Genomic DNA, 17,018 nt, shown 5'->3' with positions numbered 1-17,018 from the left:
AGAAGAATGAAAAGAAGAATGAAAAGAAGAAGAAGAAGAATGAAAAGAAGAAGAAGAATGAAAAGAAGAAGAAGAAGAATGAAAAGAAGAATGAAAAGAAGAAGAAGAATGAAAAGAAGAAGAAGAAGAATGAAAAGAAAAAGAAGAAGAATGAAAAGAAGAAGAAGAGTGAAAAGAAGAAGAAGAAGAATGAAAAGAAGAAGAAGAAGAATGAAAAGAAGAATGAGAAGAATGAAAAGAAGAAGAAGAAGAATGAAAAGAAGAATGAAAAGAAGAAGAAGAATGAAAAGAAGAAGAAGAAGAATGAAAAGAAGAATGAAAAGAAGAAGAAGAAGAAGAATGAAAAGAAGAATGAAAAGAAGAATGAGAAGAATGAAAAGATTCTTCTTCTTTTCATTCTTCTTTTCATTCTTCTTCTTCTTTTCATTCTTCTTCTTCTTTTCATTCTTCTTTTCATTCTTCTCATTCTTCTTCTCATTCTTCTTTTCATTCTTCTTCTCATTCTTCTTTTCATTCTTCTTCTTCTTTTCATTCTTCTTTTCATTCTTCTCATTCTTCTTTTCATTCTTCTTTTCATTCTTCTTCTCATTCTTCTTTTCATTCTTCTTCTTCTTTTCATTCTTCTTTTCATTCTTCTTCTCATTCTTCTTTTCATGAAGAAGAAAAGAAGAATGAGAAGAATGAAAAGAAGAAGAAGAAGAATGAAAAGAAGAATGAGAAGAAGAATGAAAAGAAGAATGAAAAGAAGAATGAGAAGAATGAAAAGAAGAATGAGAAGAATGAAAAGTAGAATGAAAAGAAGAAGAATGAAAAGAAGAAGAAGAATGAAAAGAAGAATGAAAAGAAGAAGAAGAAGAATGAAAAGAAGATGAAGAATGAAAAGAAGAAGAAGAAGAATGAAAAGAAGAAGAAGAATGAAAAGAAGAAGAAGAAGAATGAAAAGAAGAATGAAAAGAAGAAGAAGAATGAAAAGAAGAAGAAGAAGAATGAAAAGAAGAATGAAAAGAAGAATGAGAAGAATGAAAAGATTCTTCTTCTCCTTCTTTTCATTCTTCTTTTCATTCTTCTTCTTCTTTTCATTCTTCTTCTTCTTCTTTTCATTCTTCTTTTCATTCTTCTCATTCTTCTTTTCATTCTTCTCATTCTTCTTCTCATTCTTCTTTTCATTCTTCTTTTCATTCTTCTTCTCATTCTTCTTTTCATTCTTCTTTTCATTCTTCTTCTCATTCTTCTTCTCATTCTTCTTTTCATTCTGCTTCTCATTCTTCTTTTCATTCTTCTTCTTCTTTTCATTCTTCTTCTTCTTTTCATTCTTCTTCTTCTTCTTCTCATTCTTCTTTTCATTCTTCTCATTCTTCTTTTCATTCTTCTTCTCATTCTTCTTTTCATTCTTCTTCTTCTTTTCATTCTTCTTTTCATTCTTCTCATTGTTCTTTTCATTCTTCTTTTCATTCTTCTTCTCATTCTTCTTTTCATGAAGAAGAAAAGAAGAATGAGAAGAATGAAAAGAAGAAGAAGAATGAAAAGAAGAATGAGAAGAAGAATGAAAAGAAGAATGAAAAGAAGAATGAGAAGAATGAAAAGAAGAATGAAAAGAAGAAGTATTCCAGTACAGCAAAAATCTGCAGAGAGCTCCGCTATTTCTGACAGTTCTCTGACAGTTCCTTCACATTTACAGCGGTTGAAACATTATATCTGTTTCCGAATAAAAACATCTGTATCCTAAATGGAAACTAATAGATACAATGTTTCAACCGCTGTACATGTGTTCCTTCTGTCAGAGAACTGTCAGAAATAGCGGAGCTCTCTGCAGGGACACTTTTGCCGGCTGATCGGGAAAAATCCGATTCGCGCACCCGAAGTATGCTAATATTCGGATTCGCCGCAAATCGAATTTTTCCTGAAATTCGAAACGAATTCCACTTCGCCTGGTTCGATTCGCTCATCTCTAATTACAATAGTTAACTGAGGAAGCCCCAAGAAGAGGGACAAAATACACTGACATTCGGGCCATGTAAACTTACATCTCATGCTGTCCCTGCACAGCCAGCTCTATTACAAGTGAAGCTTCTGGTCCTTAGGTTTGATGGCTAGCAATTAGTCGGGACTAGCGGTTCCACACAGGCTACCTTTGATTTCTTAGAACTATAGAACCCCTCAGTGGTGCATCAAACCCACTGGTTATACATCCCCCGGAAGGGGTAAAGACATAAAAAGCTTGCAGTGGCACAGGTTCATACATCATCTGGTCCAGATGAGCTTATCCAGCTCCACATGCACATACAGTTTGTCTGCACACATTACCTATACAACAACAGGTAGCAGTGAAGACACAGAGTTTATACTGGTACTTGTTTACTCATTGGCTGGTTGAGCTGAGCATATATTGCTCCCTATGCTCACATAGTGCACTGGCTCCCTGCTCCTGTTGCATGGCGATGAATATACCATCTAACCTGAGTCCATACCTGGAGATAGCCCACCATTAGTAGTAAGTCCCCGGGTGGGGTGAAGATTGGTGAGTCTTTCTGTTATATGTAATTAAGGGAGCACAGAAGAGCCATCCATTCAGCTCTGTCCACTTACAATGTATATTGGCTCTCTATCAAGCTAAATCTAAGGAGGTCCATGGCTGCTATTGTAGTTACTGATGGACTGGACTTGGAAATTACAGCCCCATTCTGTTTGGGCTATTTACATTAATATTGAGTGCAGTACATCCACCATTTGCTAGACAGAGATGATAATAGTCCATCCACTGGCTCATTAATATTTACTTACCGCTAATTTTGTAGTAATGGGGTATATGGTGCAATAAGTGTTGTGTGTACATAAATGTCTATGCAGAACAGCAAAGTCCAGTTGAAGCATTCAGGGTATCTTCCCGCTGATCTTAATGTACCAGATGCAGCACCTCTGAATTGACTGAAGTATCTCTAGGCAAACAGATAAGAAGAACAGCAGGGCACAATCTAAGTGTAGTATATTAACAGATTTATTATAGTGAAAAGAGAAATGGCAACTCACATTGTGACAGTTAAAATCAGTCTCATCACATAGTAAGACCTTCTGTTGGACAGTCTCACAACAACAGGGAACGGCAGGCCTGGACTTTCCAGGCTGCAAAGTTTAGGAGGAGGCTCCTCATACCAGATGCATAAGCTAACCACTCACAAAAGGTTCCGTTTCTTCTTCCCTTCCTTGTGATTTGCAAATGTAGTGTTTTTCAGTACATTTACTTTGGCACTCCTTGGATGTGTATTTTTGGTCTTGCAGGTGTTTCTATCCTGAGGCTCCCTGTTGTGAGACTTTCCACTGGAATTCCTTACTATGTGATGAGCCTGATTTTAATAATAAATCTGTTATTATACTGCACTCAGATTGCATCCTTCTTATCTATCATAATTTTGGCATGCCATTTTTATATTGCACAAACTCCAAGCATATATCCATCATTTTATTTACACTGGGACTAGAATAACTGGTTGTCACCCCAACATACATTTAGAAGTTCATTAGCACAGTTATCTTTTTTAAATTGTGTTTCCATAGTTATAATCTGACTGGTTCAATAGAGATCATGGTGGAGGGTCACTGGGTGATTTTTAGGGGGTTGGAAGGGAGTTGGGATGGATTTCTGAATAAGGCTGGGGATTTCTATTTGTGATCTTTATTCAAAATAGACAGTTCATTTTGCAAGGAAAGTTTGCAAGTGAAGTTTCCTGGGTTTAGTAAATGTTATTTTGTTTTTAATTTCCTTGAACATATTTGCAAAGGGATATTTTACCACATTCACTAATCTCTGTGGAAAATTCCCATAAAAAGTGCAACTTACCTTGCAAAGCTAACAGCCTATTTTCCTTTAGTAAATCAACCCCTATGAAACAACTTTCCCTGATGGAGGAGTGGATGTTTCCCTATCAAGAGTTTATTCACTGCAGCTTCACAGAAGATGGGGAGCTAATAACCATCACAGCACCAGAAGTTCAGCAGCAGAAAATAGATGCGTCAAGATTTCCAGCTTTCTGCACAACGTGGTATATGCTTTATTACAGGTAAGTTAGAGCAAAAAAGCTATATTTTTTAAAGCTAATCTTCAGTTTTAGGCCACACGTAAACAACATGTAATGTTAACACATTCCCTGTCCACCACATTAAAGTCATATGTCATAAATATTTGTGTATAAAGGCAATTTAATTTGCTGTCCCAGGTTTCCACATTTAAGGCATACAAATACATTTTTATTCACAGGTTTACACCTTCCTATTGAAAGCCATTTACATGTTTTTTTTTTAACCAAAGCTTATTAAGTCCACTTTTTTACCACGTTTCATGTTATACCCATATTTAGGATACATACACCATACCCAAACTAAAACTGCCCTTCTCTCTCCCTCCCATCCTTTAGTAGTTCAAGCTGAACATCCTCCAGCAAGTCCATAATACAGTACAGGTCTGAGACTACAGAAAATGTTGCGAGAGCCTGATGCATTGATTTATGCAATGCTCTACAGACTTCACAGCAAAAATGAGTAAATGCACATTAAGTACTAGATCAATGATGCTGCAATTACTACTTTTTTGCAAAGTCTGGCAAAGGCGGACTAAGCGATTTTTTAAATGTCTGTAAAAGCACCAAAAATGAACAAGTGTGAACATCACCAATGGGTTAATATTTAGGAGTTAATTGCAATGGATAGATTAAGCGTTGGGGCTCAAGTTAAGAGTTTCATTAAAGCAGAACTTAAAGCCTTGTATTGATATATTGCCAGCTGGCAGGCTTTTTTTTTTTCTACAAAAAATATTCTGCATGTCTGTTTCTTTAAAAGCATCTATCTTACCTGCCAGGAATGTTCCTTATGAATGGACACTGAACTGTGCATTTGGCCATCTTGATTGGACCGATCGAGATGGCCAAAGACACTGAAACCAAAAGAAGACTGGGTGAAGATGTCAATAACTGTTGCATCAGTGGATCAAAGTGCCTTGGCAGGTATGTTCCAGTTAAGGACAGGTTCACCTTTTTGCACATAAAAAATGTGCATTTGGTGTATTTGTTTTTATTAGGAGCCTGTAAAGCATTGCACCCACTATCTGCAGATCGCAAGTGCAATGAAGGGCTCTTGCAGACTGTCAGTGTAAGCTGTCTGCTCGTACCTCATACAGGCAGGTAGTTATACACTGACAGGAAGCATCAATAAACTGCCTAGAGCACTCAACACCATCCTGGTAGTTAATTTAGAACTAAAAGCCATTAACTGCAAAGGCCAGGGACGGACCGACAACTCATGGGGTTTCGGGCAATAGGGGATCATGGGGCCCCTGTGTCCTTGTCCAAACTCAAAAAATCCTATGAAAGAGGTACCATCTCATGGGGCCCCCTACTGACCTCGGGACCTCGGGCAGTGCCCGAGTTTCCAAATGGTCAGTCCGCCCCTGGCAAAGGCTGTCAGTACTTGTAGTTCATTCATTCACAGAACTATGAAGGAATGACATGAGCATGTGAGTCCCACACAGATGCGTTCTTTTCAAATAGTGACAGCCAGTACGAGGAGAAGATCCCCAACCTGCTGTCACAAGTAGTGCAGGGATCGGGGAGCGGCTGCAGGAGCAGGAACATGTTCTACCCTAAAAAGGGGTGGAACATGTAACATGTTCCCAAAGGAGAACTTATTCTTTAAGTTTGCAATCATGTACAAATATTATGTACATACTCACACAAAATGGCAAGGGCCTTGTGCACTGATGGTGGACTTTAGATCCACAATATGTGATTGGAAGGATTGTTACACTTCAGATTAATGTATAACCATAGGCAAAACCTTTTTGTTTTTTTTAGTTTTGATTAGCATGTGTCCTTGCTAGAGAGAGTCACTCTTTTTTTCCTAATGGCCATGGCCACTCACATCTTACATATAGGAAAAATGTAAAATTTTAATTTCCAACCAAAATAGGAACAGCAAGAAAATCTTCCAATGGACACATCTGTCCTGGTGATAACTGTTTATAGGAGCTTTACCTCACTTTGAGAGATTGGCTATCATTTACTGCTGTATTTACAGGACAGGAAGTTAAGAGAAATCTTTTGAATTACAGACAGATGACAAAAAAAGCTGAGGATTTTAACACTTCCCTATTCTATCCAAATTGAAAAAAAGTTATGCTTTTGGATATACTTTAAGTATTAAAAACTAATTTAAATGGCCATATTCAAGTTGACAGTCAAATGTCAACAGAAAAGCCTGTATACAGTATATGTGTCTAATCAGTCACCTTGCTGATGACAATGCAGTGAGCAGTAACACTGCCACAGGAAAAGTAGAAGTGTCTTTCATGTCTTTTATGTGCAAGCTGCGATTGACATCCTGTTTTTACCTTTCATAGGCTGTGCAAGGCAAGATAGTATTGGCCAATGAGAGAATAACTGGGTCTCTGTGGACAAACTTGACCAGAGAGTCTGTTTGCTGATTTTGCATGGACAGGTTATTCATGAGTTGTATCGTTCATATTTGTTAGTTGTTTCTTGGTAAAGGAAAGTGCTGCTCCTATAATATTGTGTAATGTATTTATGTTTGATGAATTATGATGTTCTAAAGTGGACACAGTATTTTTGTTTATTAGTTCATTTATAATTCTTTTGTATGCTAAATTGATATTGAGAAGAATGAGAGACTGTAAACAGCTATTTTGTCACATTTTGCTAATGAAACCCCTGGTAAGAACTACTAATTTAAGAACATTGCATTTTATTAACTATTGTAACAGCTGTTAAGGCTGCATAAAGTAATAAACAAAGAGGCTGATTTTAGTTTTATAAAGTAATGCCATATGGTTTGCCAGCATAAAATATTTAAAATATGTTTGCTTCTGGCATGTTGTTTAAGTACAGAATGAATGCACACAGGGAAAAACCTATTCATACTTTTCATTAAGTTAATTGTGCACTTCTACGGCCCAAGAGGCAAAATATCAGACAGGATATATATATATATATATATATATACATACACATACTGTACACTGCATATTTGCACTGATGGAAAAGTGGAGAGTATGTGAGATCTAAGTCAAGATCCATTGTAGGCTAACCTCCCATATTATTCTTCAAAATTATGTGCAGCCTTGCGATTAAATAAAAAAAATTAGCTGTTATACTCTTCTCAAATCTGACGTTCTCAGCACTTTAAGTCCTAAATTAGTAATTTCTACAGTTCAATTCCCTAGACAGAGCAGTGGTTGGTACCGCTAATCAGAAAGAAATCATGATGTGAGGGAGAGGAAAGTCATTCAGTATGTAATTCTGTTGCTTTATGAAGGATGGGGATCCTTGTAAACCCTTAGGATGTGTTTGTTGTTACTCATCTCTGTAGGGCATTAGAGGTTGGGAGAATAAGGCTTCTTTCTAATTATTCCTGTACTTCTAAACATATTAAGTCACTATTCTTCACAAAAAATGTTTATCAGGAAGAGCCACTGAGTTTTGCAGCACATCTCTGATTCAACAGCAGAATAAAGGAATAATAGAAATGGCATATTCACTACTTGCTTGCTTTACTTGAATGTTTAAAAGGTCCTAGGTGTGATAAAGGACCTAGGTGTGATAATTGTGTATTTATTCTTTAAATCTCAATTTCAGCTTTTAAACTTTTAAGAATCTTTTTTATAGGCTGTTTCCTGTGAATGTAAAAAGCAGCTTTCACTGCAATCTTCACCTTCTTGCTGCTGTCCGCCTCTCCACAAAATGTTTGCTCCATCCTCCTCCTGCCACCATTATTTAGAGTTGAATGATGCCCATCAACATTCAACATAGTTCCTATGAGCCTAGGCTGTCATGAACACACTCCCTGGGGGTGCATCATTTTGCCAGTCTGGGCTCACAGTACAAAGGAACAGTTCTCACATGTCTCTACTTGAGTTTCTTTCTGTGCTTTAATATGGATTGGCCACTGCTGTCTCCAGAGATGATGAAAAAGGACCAGTGATGCTATTTTTATTATATGGGGCTGGGGAGAGTTGGGGATGAAGATGCAAACTCTGCTTTAAAACTGTAAAAACCATTGTACATTTCCTATGGCATTACAAACCCAAATTTAATGGCTCACTAAGAGGATAGTTTACTACAGGAGTACGTTTTATAAGTTTGCATTCTCTTGAAATACCAAATCAGGCTCAGAGGAATGTAAAAGAAAAAACAAATTCCCTTGGGACTTACTGGAAATTAATGGTGAACGTGCACTAGAGTGTATGTTACTGCATCAGTTAATCATTCCCTCTTTGTGTTGGCCTGCTCCACAACAGAACTGAACTGGGTGTCATTTGAAATCTTCATTGAATTTCCTTCACCTTGGGTTGGGCCTTCCATATACAGTATAAAGGAAAGGAAACATTTCCCCATATTGACAATCTAAGCAACCCTTTGAGTCAAGAAAGTTTTCCCACTGCTGCATGGTTCAGTTTCACTCGCTCAGTGGACAAAGGAGATGATGTTCATTTAATGTCCGATGAGAAGACTGAAGGCAGAAAGGTAACACAGAAAGCTGAAATACTGGATTTGGAAAATACAAATGTCACCTGCCTAGCTGTGCTGTTAAATATTTGTTTATTTGGAATTCCTCTTTAAAGTTTCTTCATACTTATCAAGATCCTCATACTACTGAGGTCTGAATAAGAATCTTAATAAGGATCTTGAATATAAAATTATTTTCTTTAACACAATTGCAATGCATAGTGTAAAGTGTCAGGTCATCCAAAAGTGATAGATCAGTTTAACATGGAGCCTGGTGAAATGAGTCACACACTGGCTTATCATATCCCTTGAACACTGTGGAGAGAACCTCACCACCATAGTAAATGACCATGTTTTTTTATTAGAATGTGGGGGTACCCTAAAGAAAATTCTAGGATACAGGAAGGCACAGTGAGGCTGGGCAGGGATTGTGGTTTTTGTGGAAACACTGTTTGTCATCTTTTTTTAGGCATCCCCTGAATCTAAGATAACTTGTGTTCTTCAAAAAAATATATGGTAAAATGCTTGCAGCACCTCAGTATACCTGAAACTAGGAAAATGAGCCTGTTATCCAACCATAAACCCAGGCATATGATCATTTTAAAGGTAAAGTCTAGAAAAAAAGCTAATACATAACGAAAATACTTATATCAGATGAAAGTCTGAACATTTACCCATTCGGTGGAACAACCATTCCTACTGTCAATGGTTGTTAAATATGCTGGCAGTTTAAGGCAAGGCTAAGTCTGTGATGTCCCTGGCTATGTAAGCAAAGGATCTGGGCATAGTTAAAATCATTCTGTGGTAGTGAAGTGACAGGGCCAGATGTGTATCTGTGCTTGGAGAGTTTCTATATTTTGTCAGGTCGGAGAATGTCAATCATCATGACTGACATGGATCTGCATTTCTGGATGACATGATTGATGGTGGATGTATTGTATATCAAGGGACATTTTTTGTTCTATTCAAATTGTCTCTGCCTGTATTTATATTTGCTTTTTTTTTTTAAATTAGTACTATGTACTTTTTACTAATTCACATAAAAGATGATCAGTATCCATAATGTTATTATTCAATGAGGCTTTCAGATCCTGATAAGCCTTCCCACCTGCAAACCCCTACAACCACCTGGCCAGGGTTGGGGGGAAGAGGCCCTTTTCCACATCAACATGGAAAAAATGTGTTAGCTGGGGGTACCTGGCAATTTTGAGGGAATGTGGCCTGATGTGGTTCAAAAGTGAGGGGGATGCACTCTCCCCACTCTTTCTTGGCCTGCCAGGCTGTATGCTTGGATAAGGGTCTGGTACGGAATTTTGGGGGTGAACTCACACTTTTTTTTCCTGATATTAAGTGGGGTTACTAATGCATATACAACCGAGGGTAGACTGAGGACTTTTTGTTTGCATGGGGTTCCTCCTTTGACATCTACAGTAGACCCTCATATAGGATAACAGTTTGGTATAGATGAATGGAATCCCCACCCACCCTGTTTACAAACAGAACAAAGGCTAATAGTTGTCATTTTACTCTTTTTTTGTAAGTGTCAGTTTTGCTGTAGTAGATTTTTTTCAGCAGGCTGCACAAAATGTTCCACTTCACAGGCAGGGTATAAGCATCCCCCCGGCATGTTATTTAGAGGAACTTTGCATTCTAAATATTTCACTTTAAGAATCACTAAAATTGCTGCTCTAAGCCAAATTGAGTTTTTTTGCTTTGGCACTCCTCAAGGCAGTGCCCCAATGCTCTTTATTTTCGTATTTTCTTACCTATTGGCCTAAAACATGGTTATTTGCTGTTTTGGAACATTTGGCTCCCATTGAATGAAGTTTGAATTTGGCACCTGAACTTTATTACTGTTCACCAAACCTTCTTTGAACTGAACCCAGGTATGTTCAGCTTATCACTAATTCCAACTACAAATTATACTCTACCATCAACAATGTAAGTTTGCGTACCAACCATTGTCACTTGCACCTCTGATATGTATCTGTATTTAGTTTAACCACTTGCCGTCCGCCTGCTGTTTATAAACGGCAGGCCGGTGGCATTCCAGGGGCAGGTTGCCGTTAATAAACGGCACCCGCATTTTCTAGCTGTGCATGCTCCCTGGGAGCGCGCAGCACCGCGATCCGGTGCCCGCGGTGTCCTCTGGACACAGTGGAACACCAATTGTCAGATGGGACCTCTGTGCGAGGTCCCTATCATGTGATCACTCGTTGGCCAATCACTGATCACATGCAGAATAGTAAGCAAGGATGTCACTTGTGACATCCTTGCTTACTACGTGTGAAATCTGTGAATGATCACAGAGGTCACATGGTATAAGGCTATTCACAACAACCTTGTACCATGTGACAAGCTGTGACCAATCACAGCTCACGCAGTAGTTCTCAATGGCTACAAGAATGCAGCTAGAGAGAAGGAGAATTATTGCTTTTACAGCCTTTATGGGTGTAAAAGCAATCAGTGTAAAAAAAAAAAAAAATCTTCATTATCCCCATGGTGACACTGTACTGCTAGGGTGACAGTATGTAAAAAAAACCCATAAATAATAATATAACATTTTTTTTAAAAAGTGTAAAAAAAAAGTTTAAAAATTATAATTTTTGGTTATAAACTAATTTTTTACTAAAAAGATAACGGAATAAATATTGGCCAATATTTCTGATGAAATACTATTTATTTGCAAAATTTCATAAGAAAAACACTTTTTTTCAAAATTTTAGGATATTTCATTTACATAGCAAAAAAAATAAAAATCCCAGTGGTGAATAAATACCACCAAAATAAAGCTTTATCTGTCTCAAAAAAATGCTAAAAGATTCATATGGGTACAGTGTTGCATGACTGCCCTATTGTCATTCAAAGTGTGATAGCACTGAAAGCTGAAAATTGGCCTGGACAGGAAGGGGGTGAAAGTGTCTGGACTGGAAGTGGTTAAATAAAAAAAATAAGATAGTGTTTTTTTATAGGATCATATTACAGGGTCCAGTTTACCTCTAGTGTTATATAATCAGTGACTGCACATCAGTATGCTATAAAACCATGACCGTATAATGAATATGTACAACTATGACACTGAAAAAAAAAAAATACAGTTTCCATAGTACATCAGTTCAATTGCTAAAACACTTTAGTACCATGTACAGATGCAACTCTATATATTGTATAAAAAACCTGTCCACAGAGCATAACAAATGTACTTAAAGAGAGCTTAGATGGGTGTTAAAAATGAATAAAGTATATTTCCAGCACAACCCAAATTGTTGAAATAATTCTACCTTTATGTCTTTGTAGATAAGAAGCTTCCTTTCTCTCAAAACAAAATATCTCTCTTGAAACTTATTTCCGGAGAGAAGTTTGGATGAATCTTCTTTATATTTCATGTTCCCTGACTGAATGTGCCGAGAAGGATTTTTATCTACAAAGATAAAAAAAAAGAGCTGAATTACAATATAAATTTATTAAACAGCTTTAGGCAACAAGTAAATTCATTCCGCAAACTACTAATGCTATCTAGGAAACTCAGCATTGCTAATGTCAGAATGCTTGAGCCTAGTTAGGACTGCTGGCTTTGTAGCTTACAATCTAATTGAACAATCTTCTTTAACTTTACCAACAATTATGTAGTAAAGGAGCTGCTTTTTTTGTATATAAAGTGAATAGTTCGCTAGGGAAGGCATCTACCTTATGGTTTTGGTAGATGTGAAGGAGGATACATTGAGAATGCACTTTTGGATTGCAACATGTATGGCTAGCTTGGGCAATCGAAGACGAGTCAAGTACTTTGAGTGATTCTTGAAAACAGATCACATGACAAACCCCAGTCATTGCCTGTGTCGATTTTATGGGTGGTATAAATAGTGTGGATGCATATAGATGTCAGAAAGTGTAGTTAAACCATTGACCACAAAATGAACTGTATATTTAGTAGAATAAACTTGAGAGGTCCCCAGACTGGGAGTAGGGAGATACAGTTGCATGTGTTAAAACGGGAAATGAAATGTTTGACAACGAAGGCCCCTCAACATGAACCCTTAAAATGTATGTCCACCCAATTTTTTTTTTGTTTTCTTTTCTTTTAGCTAGAGTAGGAATGACTTTAAGCCCCTGTTGGGTTTTTACTGCAGTCCAGTGCCTAATATCAGACTCTGAATACATTAACTCACATTGGGGTGGATTTACTAGAATTGAAGAGTGGAATATATGGTGCAATCCGCTTCTGTTTTTTTTTGTCAAAACTTAATTGGACAAGCTGAAGTTAGAAGCTGGATGAATGCTTTAGTGTAAAGAGTCTGAGGGCAGGTGACTATGAAATCCTACTGCTTTGAAGAAATAATTATCTCCAACTAATAGATTGTCAATGCAAAATAAACATTAAAAAAGCAAAGATAGACTTGGCATTGGTAGGTCTATTCACCAAGCAGTGGCATCATTGTCACCATAGGGATTAATTAATCTTTATGATAGATATATGGTGTGCTAAAACAGATTAACACATTTAGAAATCCTGAAAATACAATATTTAAGATATGTGATATGTTCCTAGTTTCCAGCAGTGTGAATGAATTTTGCTGATACTGACGTCATTGCGCTGTCGGCCTTCTTGGAAACGGTTTATGTGAATGCTTTTAACTGTTCTACAGCTTGTAAGTAGGATTTCATTTGCACAAATAAAGAAGTGTTTGATACGTATTGCACTATGAGGGCCATGTTTTTTTCTTTCATGATCTTATTTGACATTACACTTTGAGTCCATATTTGAGATTGGAAGATCCATGTTCTTGGCATGACATGGAGAGCCTGCTAGTGTTCTATATCCTAATACTGGTTGGGACCCCCTATAATTAAAGGGTCTCCATTTCTGGTAAGCCTCCATTCAATTATTTGGTGGTGGTATACACTTTGGAGACCATTTGAAGGAAGATTATCCATATTTGCACCTACAGCATCATTTACAGTATCATCACTGATTGTGGAGGGGTTTTTTTTGTATGGACTTTATTATATGTCTATATGGACAATTAGTTATTTCTTTGTTGTTTTGATATTAATACACAGTTTTTTATATGAATTTGTGGTGAATACATTTTTCACAGCATTATTCAATTCACCTCCAACCTTGATCACCTTTCAGAGGTATGAGGGTATTCATAGGGCATATATATGGTGTATGATATTTCAAGGTTAATTTGACCATATTTCACTGTTTGTTATGCACACTTATGATTAGTGTACCTACATAGTTTCAATTTATTTTAAAAAAAAATATTCTTGATCGCCTTTCAGAGGTGTGAGGGTCTTCATAGTTCATATGTATGTTGTATAACGGTTCACCTAGCACAGTATCTATTTTGAATCAGTGTATGTGTCAAGCTCTACAATTAAAAATGTTAACTTACAACATAATAGAATGCAATCCAAAAATGCAAAGAAATGTATTTGAAATGAAATAATATGTTACACAGTATAATTAAATTGTCCATAATACAGATGTATCTAACTGTACAACAACATTCAATAAAATGAAAAGAAATACACTATTACAAAGCAATCTTCATACATTTAATTATATATATATATATACTGTATGTGTGTGTATATATATATATATATATATATATATATATATATATATATATATATGTGTGTGTGTATGTATATATATATATATATATATATATATATATATATACACATATATATATATATTTATTTTCATTATTATTTTTATTTATTTTATTTGGTTTTTTTGTTAAGTAAAATACCTCTACAATCTGCCCCACATAGATGCTGAATTAGAAGCTACTGCTTTCTCATTATTATTTTATTTTCATCTGTGCCATTGCATGACATCCTTACCTAATTTGTAAGCTAAAATATTCAGAAATTCATTTTCTAAGAATTTAGAAACTTGTACCCTGCCTCTAAAGGTAATGCTCTCTATGCCCTGTACTACTGATTTGTGATTTTTAAGTAAAACCTATTCCTTCAGAAAGTGCAATTATACAGTGACAAAAGCACAAAGGCATAATTAGAGGCGATCTTGAGACTTTACAGATTAAAGCTTACTTAACTGGCATTTTTCTTTAATTGCTGTTATACATCTAAACACAAGAACATTTTCTGCATTTACTTTAGACTTTATCAGTGAAAAATACACTAGCAAAATACTCAAGAACAAATGGTATGACTAAAACCAAGTAAGTTATTTGTGCTTTTTAATCTGCCTAATGCTCTGCTTGAGATATCTATTATGGAAGACTAAGTGGGGTTGATTTACTAAAACTGTAGAGGGCAAAATCTGGTGCAGCTGTGCATAAAAACCAATCAGCTTCCAGGTTTTTTTTCAAAGCTTAATTGAACAAGCTGACGTTAGGAGCTGATTGGCTACCATGCACAGCTGCACCAGATTTTGCACTCTCCAGTTTTAGTAAATCAACCCCAGTGTGTATAGAAAATGCCTTAGAAAACTGATTTCAATACTGGGGCACAAATACCCCCAAGGTACATGCCAGGGTTTTAAGGGGTACACTAAAATAAAAAATGGTGTACTGGCCACCTGCCTTCTAGCAACCATACCCAAGCTGTGGTAGTTTGTCTGCTGGGTGTCCGAACCACCAAGAATTTAATCTGGCTCTACCTATAAGTTGACAGGAGTAGTGACTGCAGCATCTCTACTGTCAAATAAACAGAGACATGAGATGACACTAGGGAGGAGGAGAGAGCCAGGAAGAGGTGAAGGCTGTGCCCTCTCCTTACAGCTCCTTACAGCTCCTCCCAGTGTCTGATTACAGTCCAGTGCCAGGGATATTGCTTCCCCCCACTGACACCACTGATGCAGGGACATTTTTTTTTCCAGTAACACTGCTGAAGCAAAGGCATTGTTTCTCTGTTACTGTAAGCCCAAACATTTACCAGGAGACAATATGTGCGGTGCTAATAAATGCCTCATGAATCATTATACTAATACTACTGCACTCCAATACTGACCAGTAAAGGTGTTAGTGTACTTCAGCCCAGGAAAAATGGTTCTGCAGCCAGTGTATTGTGTTGCTATTTGCCCTGCTCCCTCTAATTGGTGGTGAGGTGCACTTTATGGAAATGGGCTGCCAAAGGGTGTGCAAGTGTAAAAAGCTTGTACTGAGGTACTTATCACTAAAAATCTCACTTAACTTAAATCAACAGTTGGCTTTACTAAATCACATTATTGTGTGCCAAAAAGCACCTTTTTCTTCCTATTAAAAATTGTTACTGTCAAGCTCCCCCTCATGATCTAAAGCTTAGCCAGACTAAGGTAATTTGAAGACCATTGTGAATTTTTTATGTTATTAAAGACTGCAAAAACTCTGCTGATTTAAATTGTGTTTTTCTTAAAGGTGAACTTAGCCTTTAAATGTATGATTTTTATTCAGGATGTGGAGTCCTAGCAAAATGTGTAATTTTTATCCATATACCTACCATCATATTGTTAAAAAACAGTAGGGAGGTGGATGTCTATTTCTAGAGTGTGCCTTTTAAATATCTGAGATCACAAATCCCTCTTTTATAAATTCCCAGGTAACGTTCCCAGAAAGTCCCATACATTGATCACCTACTGTGTATGCTGTTGGCATTCAGAATTACAATAGCTGGACATTAGAAGCAATCGTTTATCCTGCTTGACTATGTTGAGAATAAATTGAACTGGATTATGATTAATGACAAGCTCACCTGTATATTACACAATAATACTAGAAAAATTGACAAAACATGGCACCCGTGGATTCAGTATATTTATGTACCTTAATGTCCCTCAACTTGACCCTCTCCTCTTTTTCTATTCTCTTTTCTCTATTCTTCATCATTCTCTCTTTTGTCTATTACGGTTGATCATGCCCAGTCCCTATATGTTCTACAACATTTGTCCTGCCTTAAATGACAGTTACTCTGTGTATAATGTCAGGTCCATGAACAGTGGTTCTTCCCCTTTCCTTCCCACTATACTTCCTACCATCCCATCTCCTGCTTCCCTACCCAGTTCCCTCCCTCTTCCCTTCCCTACCACTGTGACAGTCCCCTATATTTGGCAGATAAGGGTTGTGGACCTTGGTCTATATTATCCAATAACTACTCTACAGAGTTCTTAGTCTCTGGTTAACTGTTTTATGTCCAATAAACTTTGCTATTTGCGTTGTATTATAATCTACATATTTTGACAGGACATTGTTCATTTGTGTTACCTGTTATTTGAATAGTGTTCAATAAAAATTATTGGAATACAAATGTCTGAAATCAGATTTCATACTAAAGGCACAGACTTGATCTGAGCAGCTCTGCCATCATTTAAAGGGGTACTTACCACACACCACCACCATAAACTTTGTGTTAGGATCCATTTACATTTTGCACTGCAGAAATGCGCGTGTTAGCACAATGCAGGGAAACACACATGTTGTGTTTTGGTATGCTGTAGTGCAAATTGTTCTTAATATCACCCCAATGCATGTGTTTTGCAGTGCACCAAAAGTG

At 36.8% G+C, this 17,018-nt stretch overlaps 1 protein-coding gene across 1 annotated transcript in view; it reads right to left on the bottom strand.

Moving 5' to 3' along the window:
- Positions 1–17,018, bottom strand: part of ARAP2 (ArfGAP with RhoGAP domain, ankyrin repeat and PH domain 2) — a 419,396-nt gene that overhangs the window by 60,599 nt on the left and 341,779 nt on the right. Inside the window, exon 28 of the mRNA XM_089678380.1 lies at positions 11,789–11,928. Coding sequence (XP_089534506.1) covers positions 11,789–11,928 — 140 coding nt within the window. The remainder of the gene's footprint in view (positions 1–11,788; positions 11,929–17,018) is intronic.

Source organism: Staurois parvus, unplaced genomic scaffold (genome assembly GCF_062004578.1).
Source record: "Staurois parvus isolate SC_StPar_1 unplaced genomic scaffold, SC_StPar_1.0 ptg000204l, whole genome shotgun sequence".
Taxonomy (NCBI): domain Eukaryota; kingdom Metazoa; phylum Chordata; class Amphibia; order Anura; family Ranidae; genus Staurois; species Staurois parvus.
Note: the sequence above shows the minus strand (reverse complement) of the source record. Positions and strands in the feature narration are given on the sequence as shown.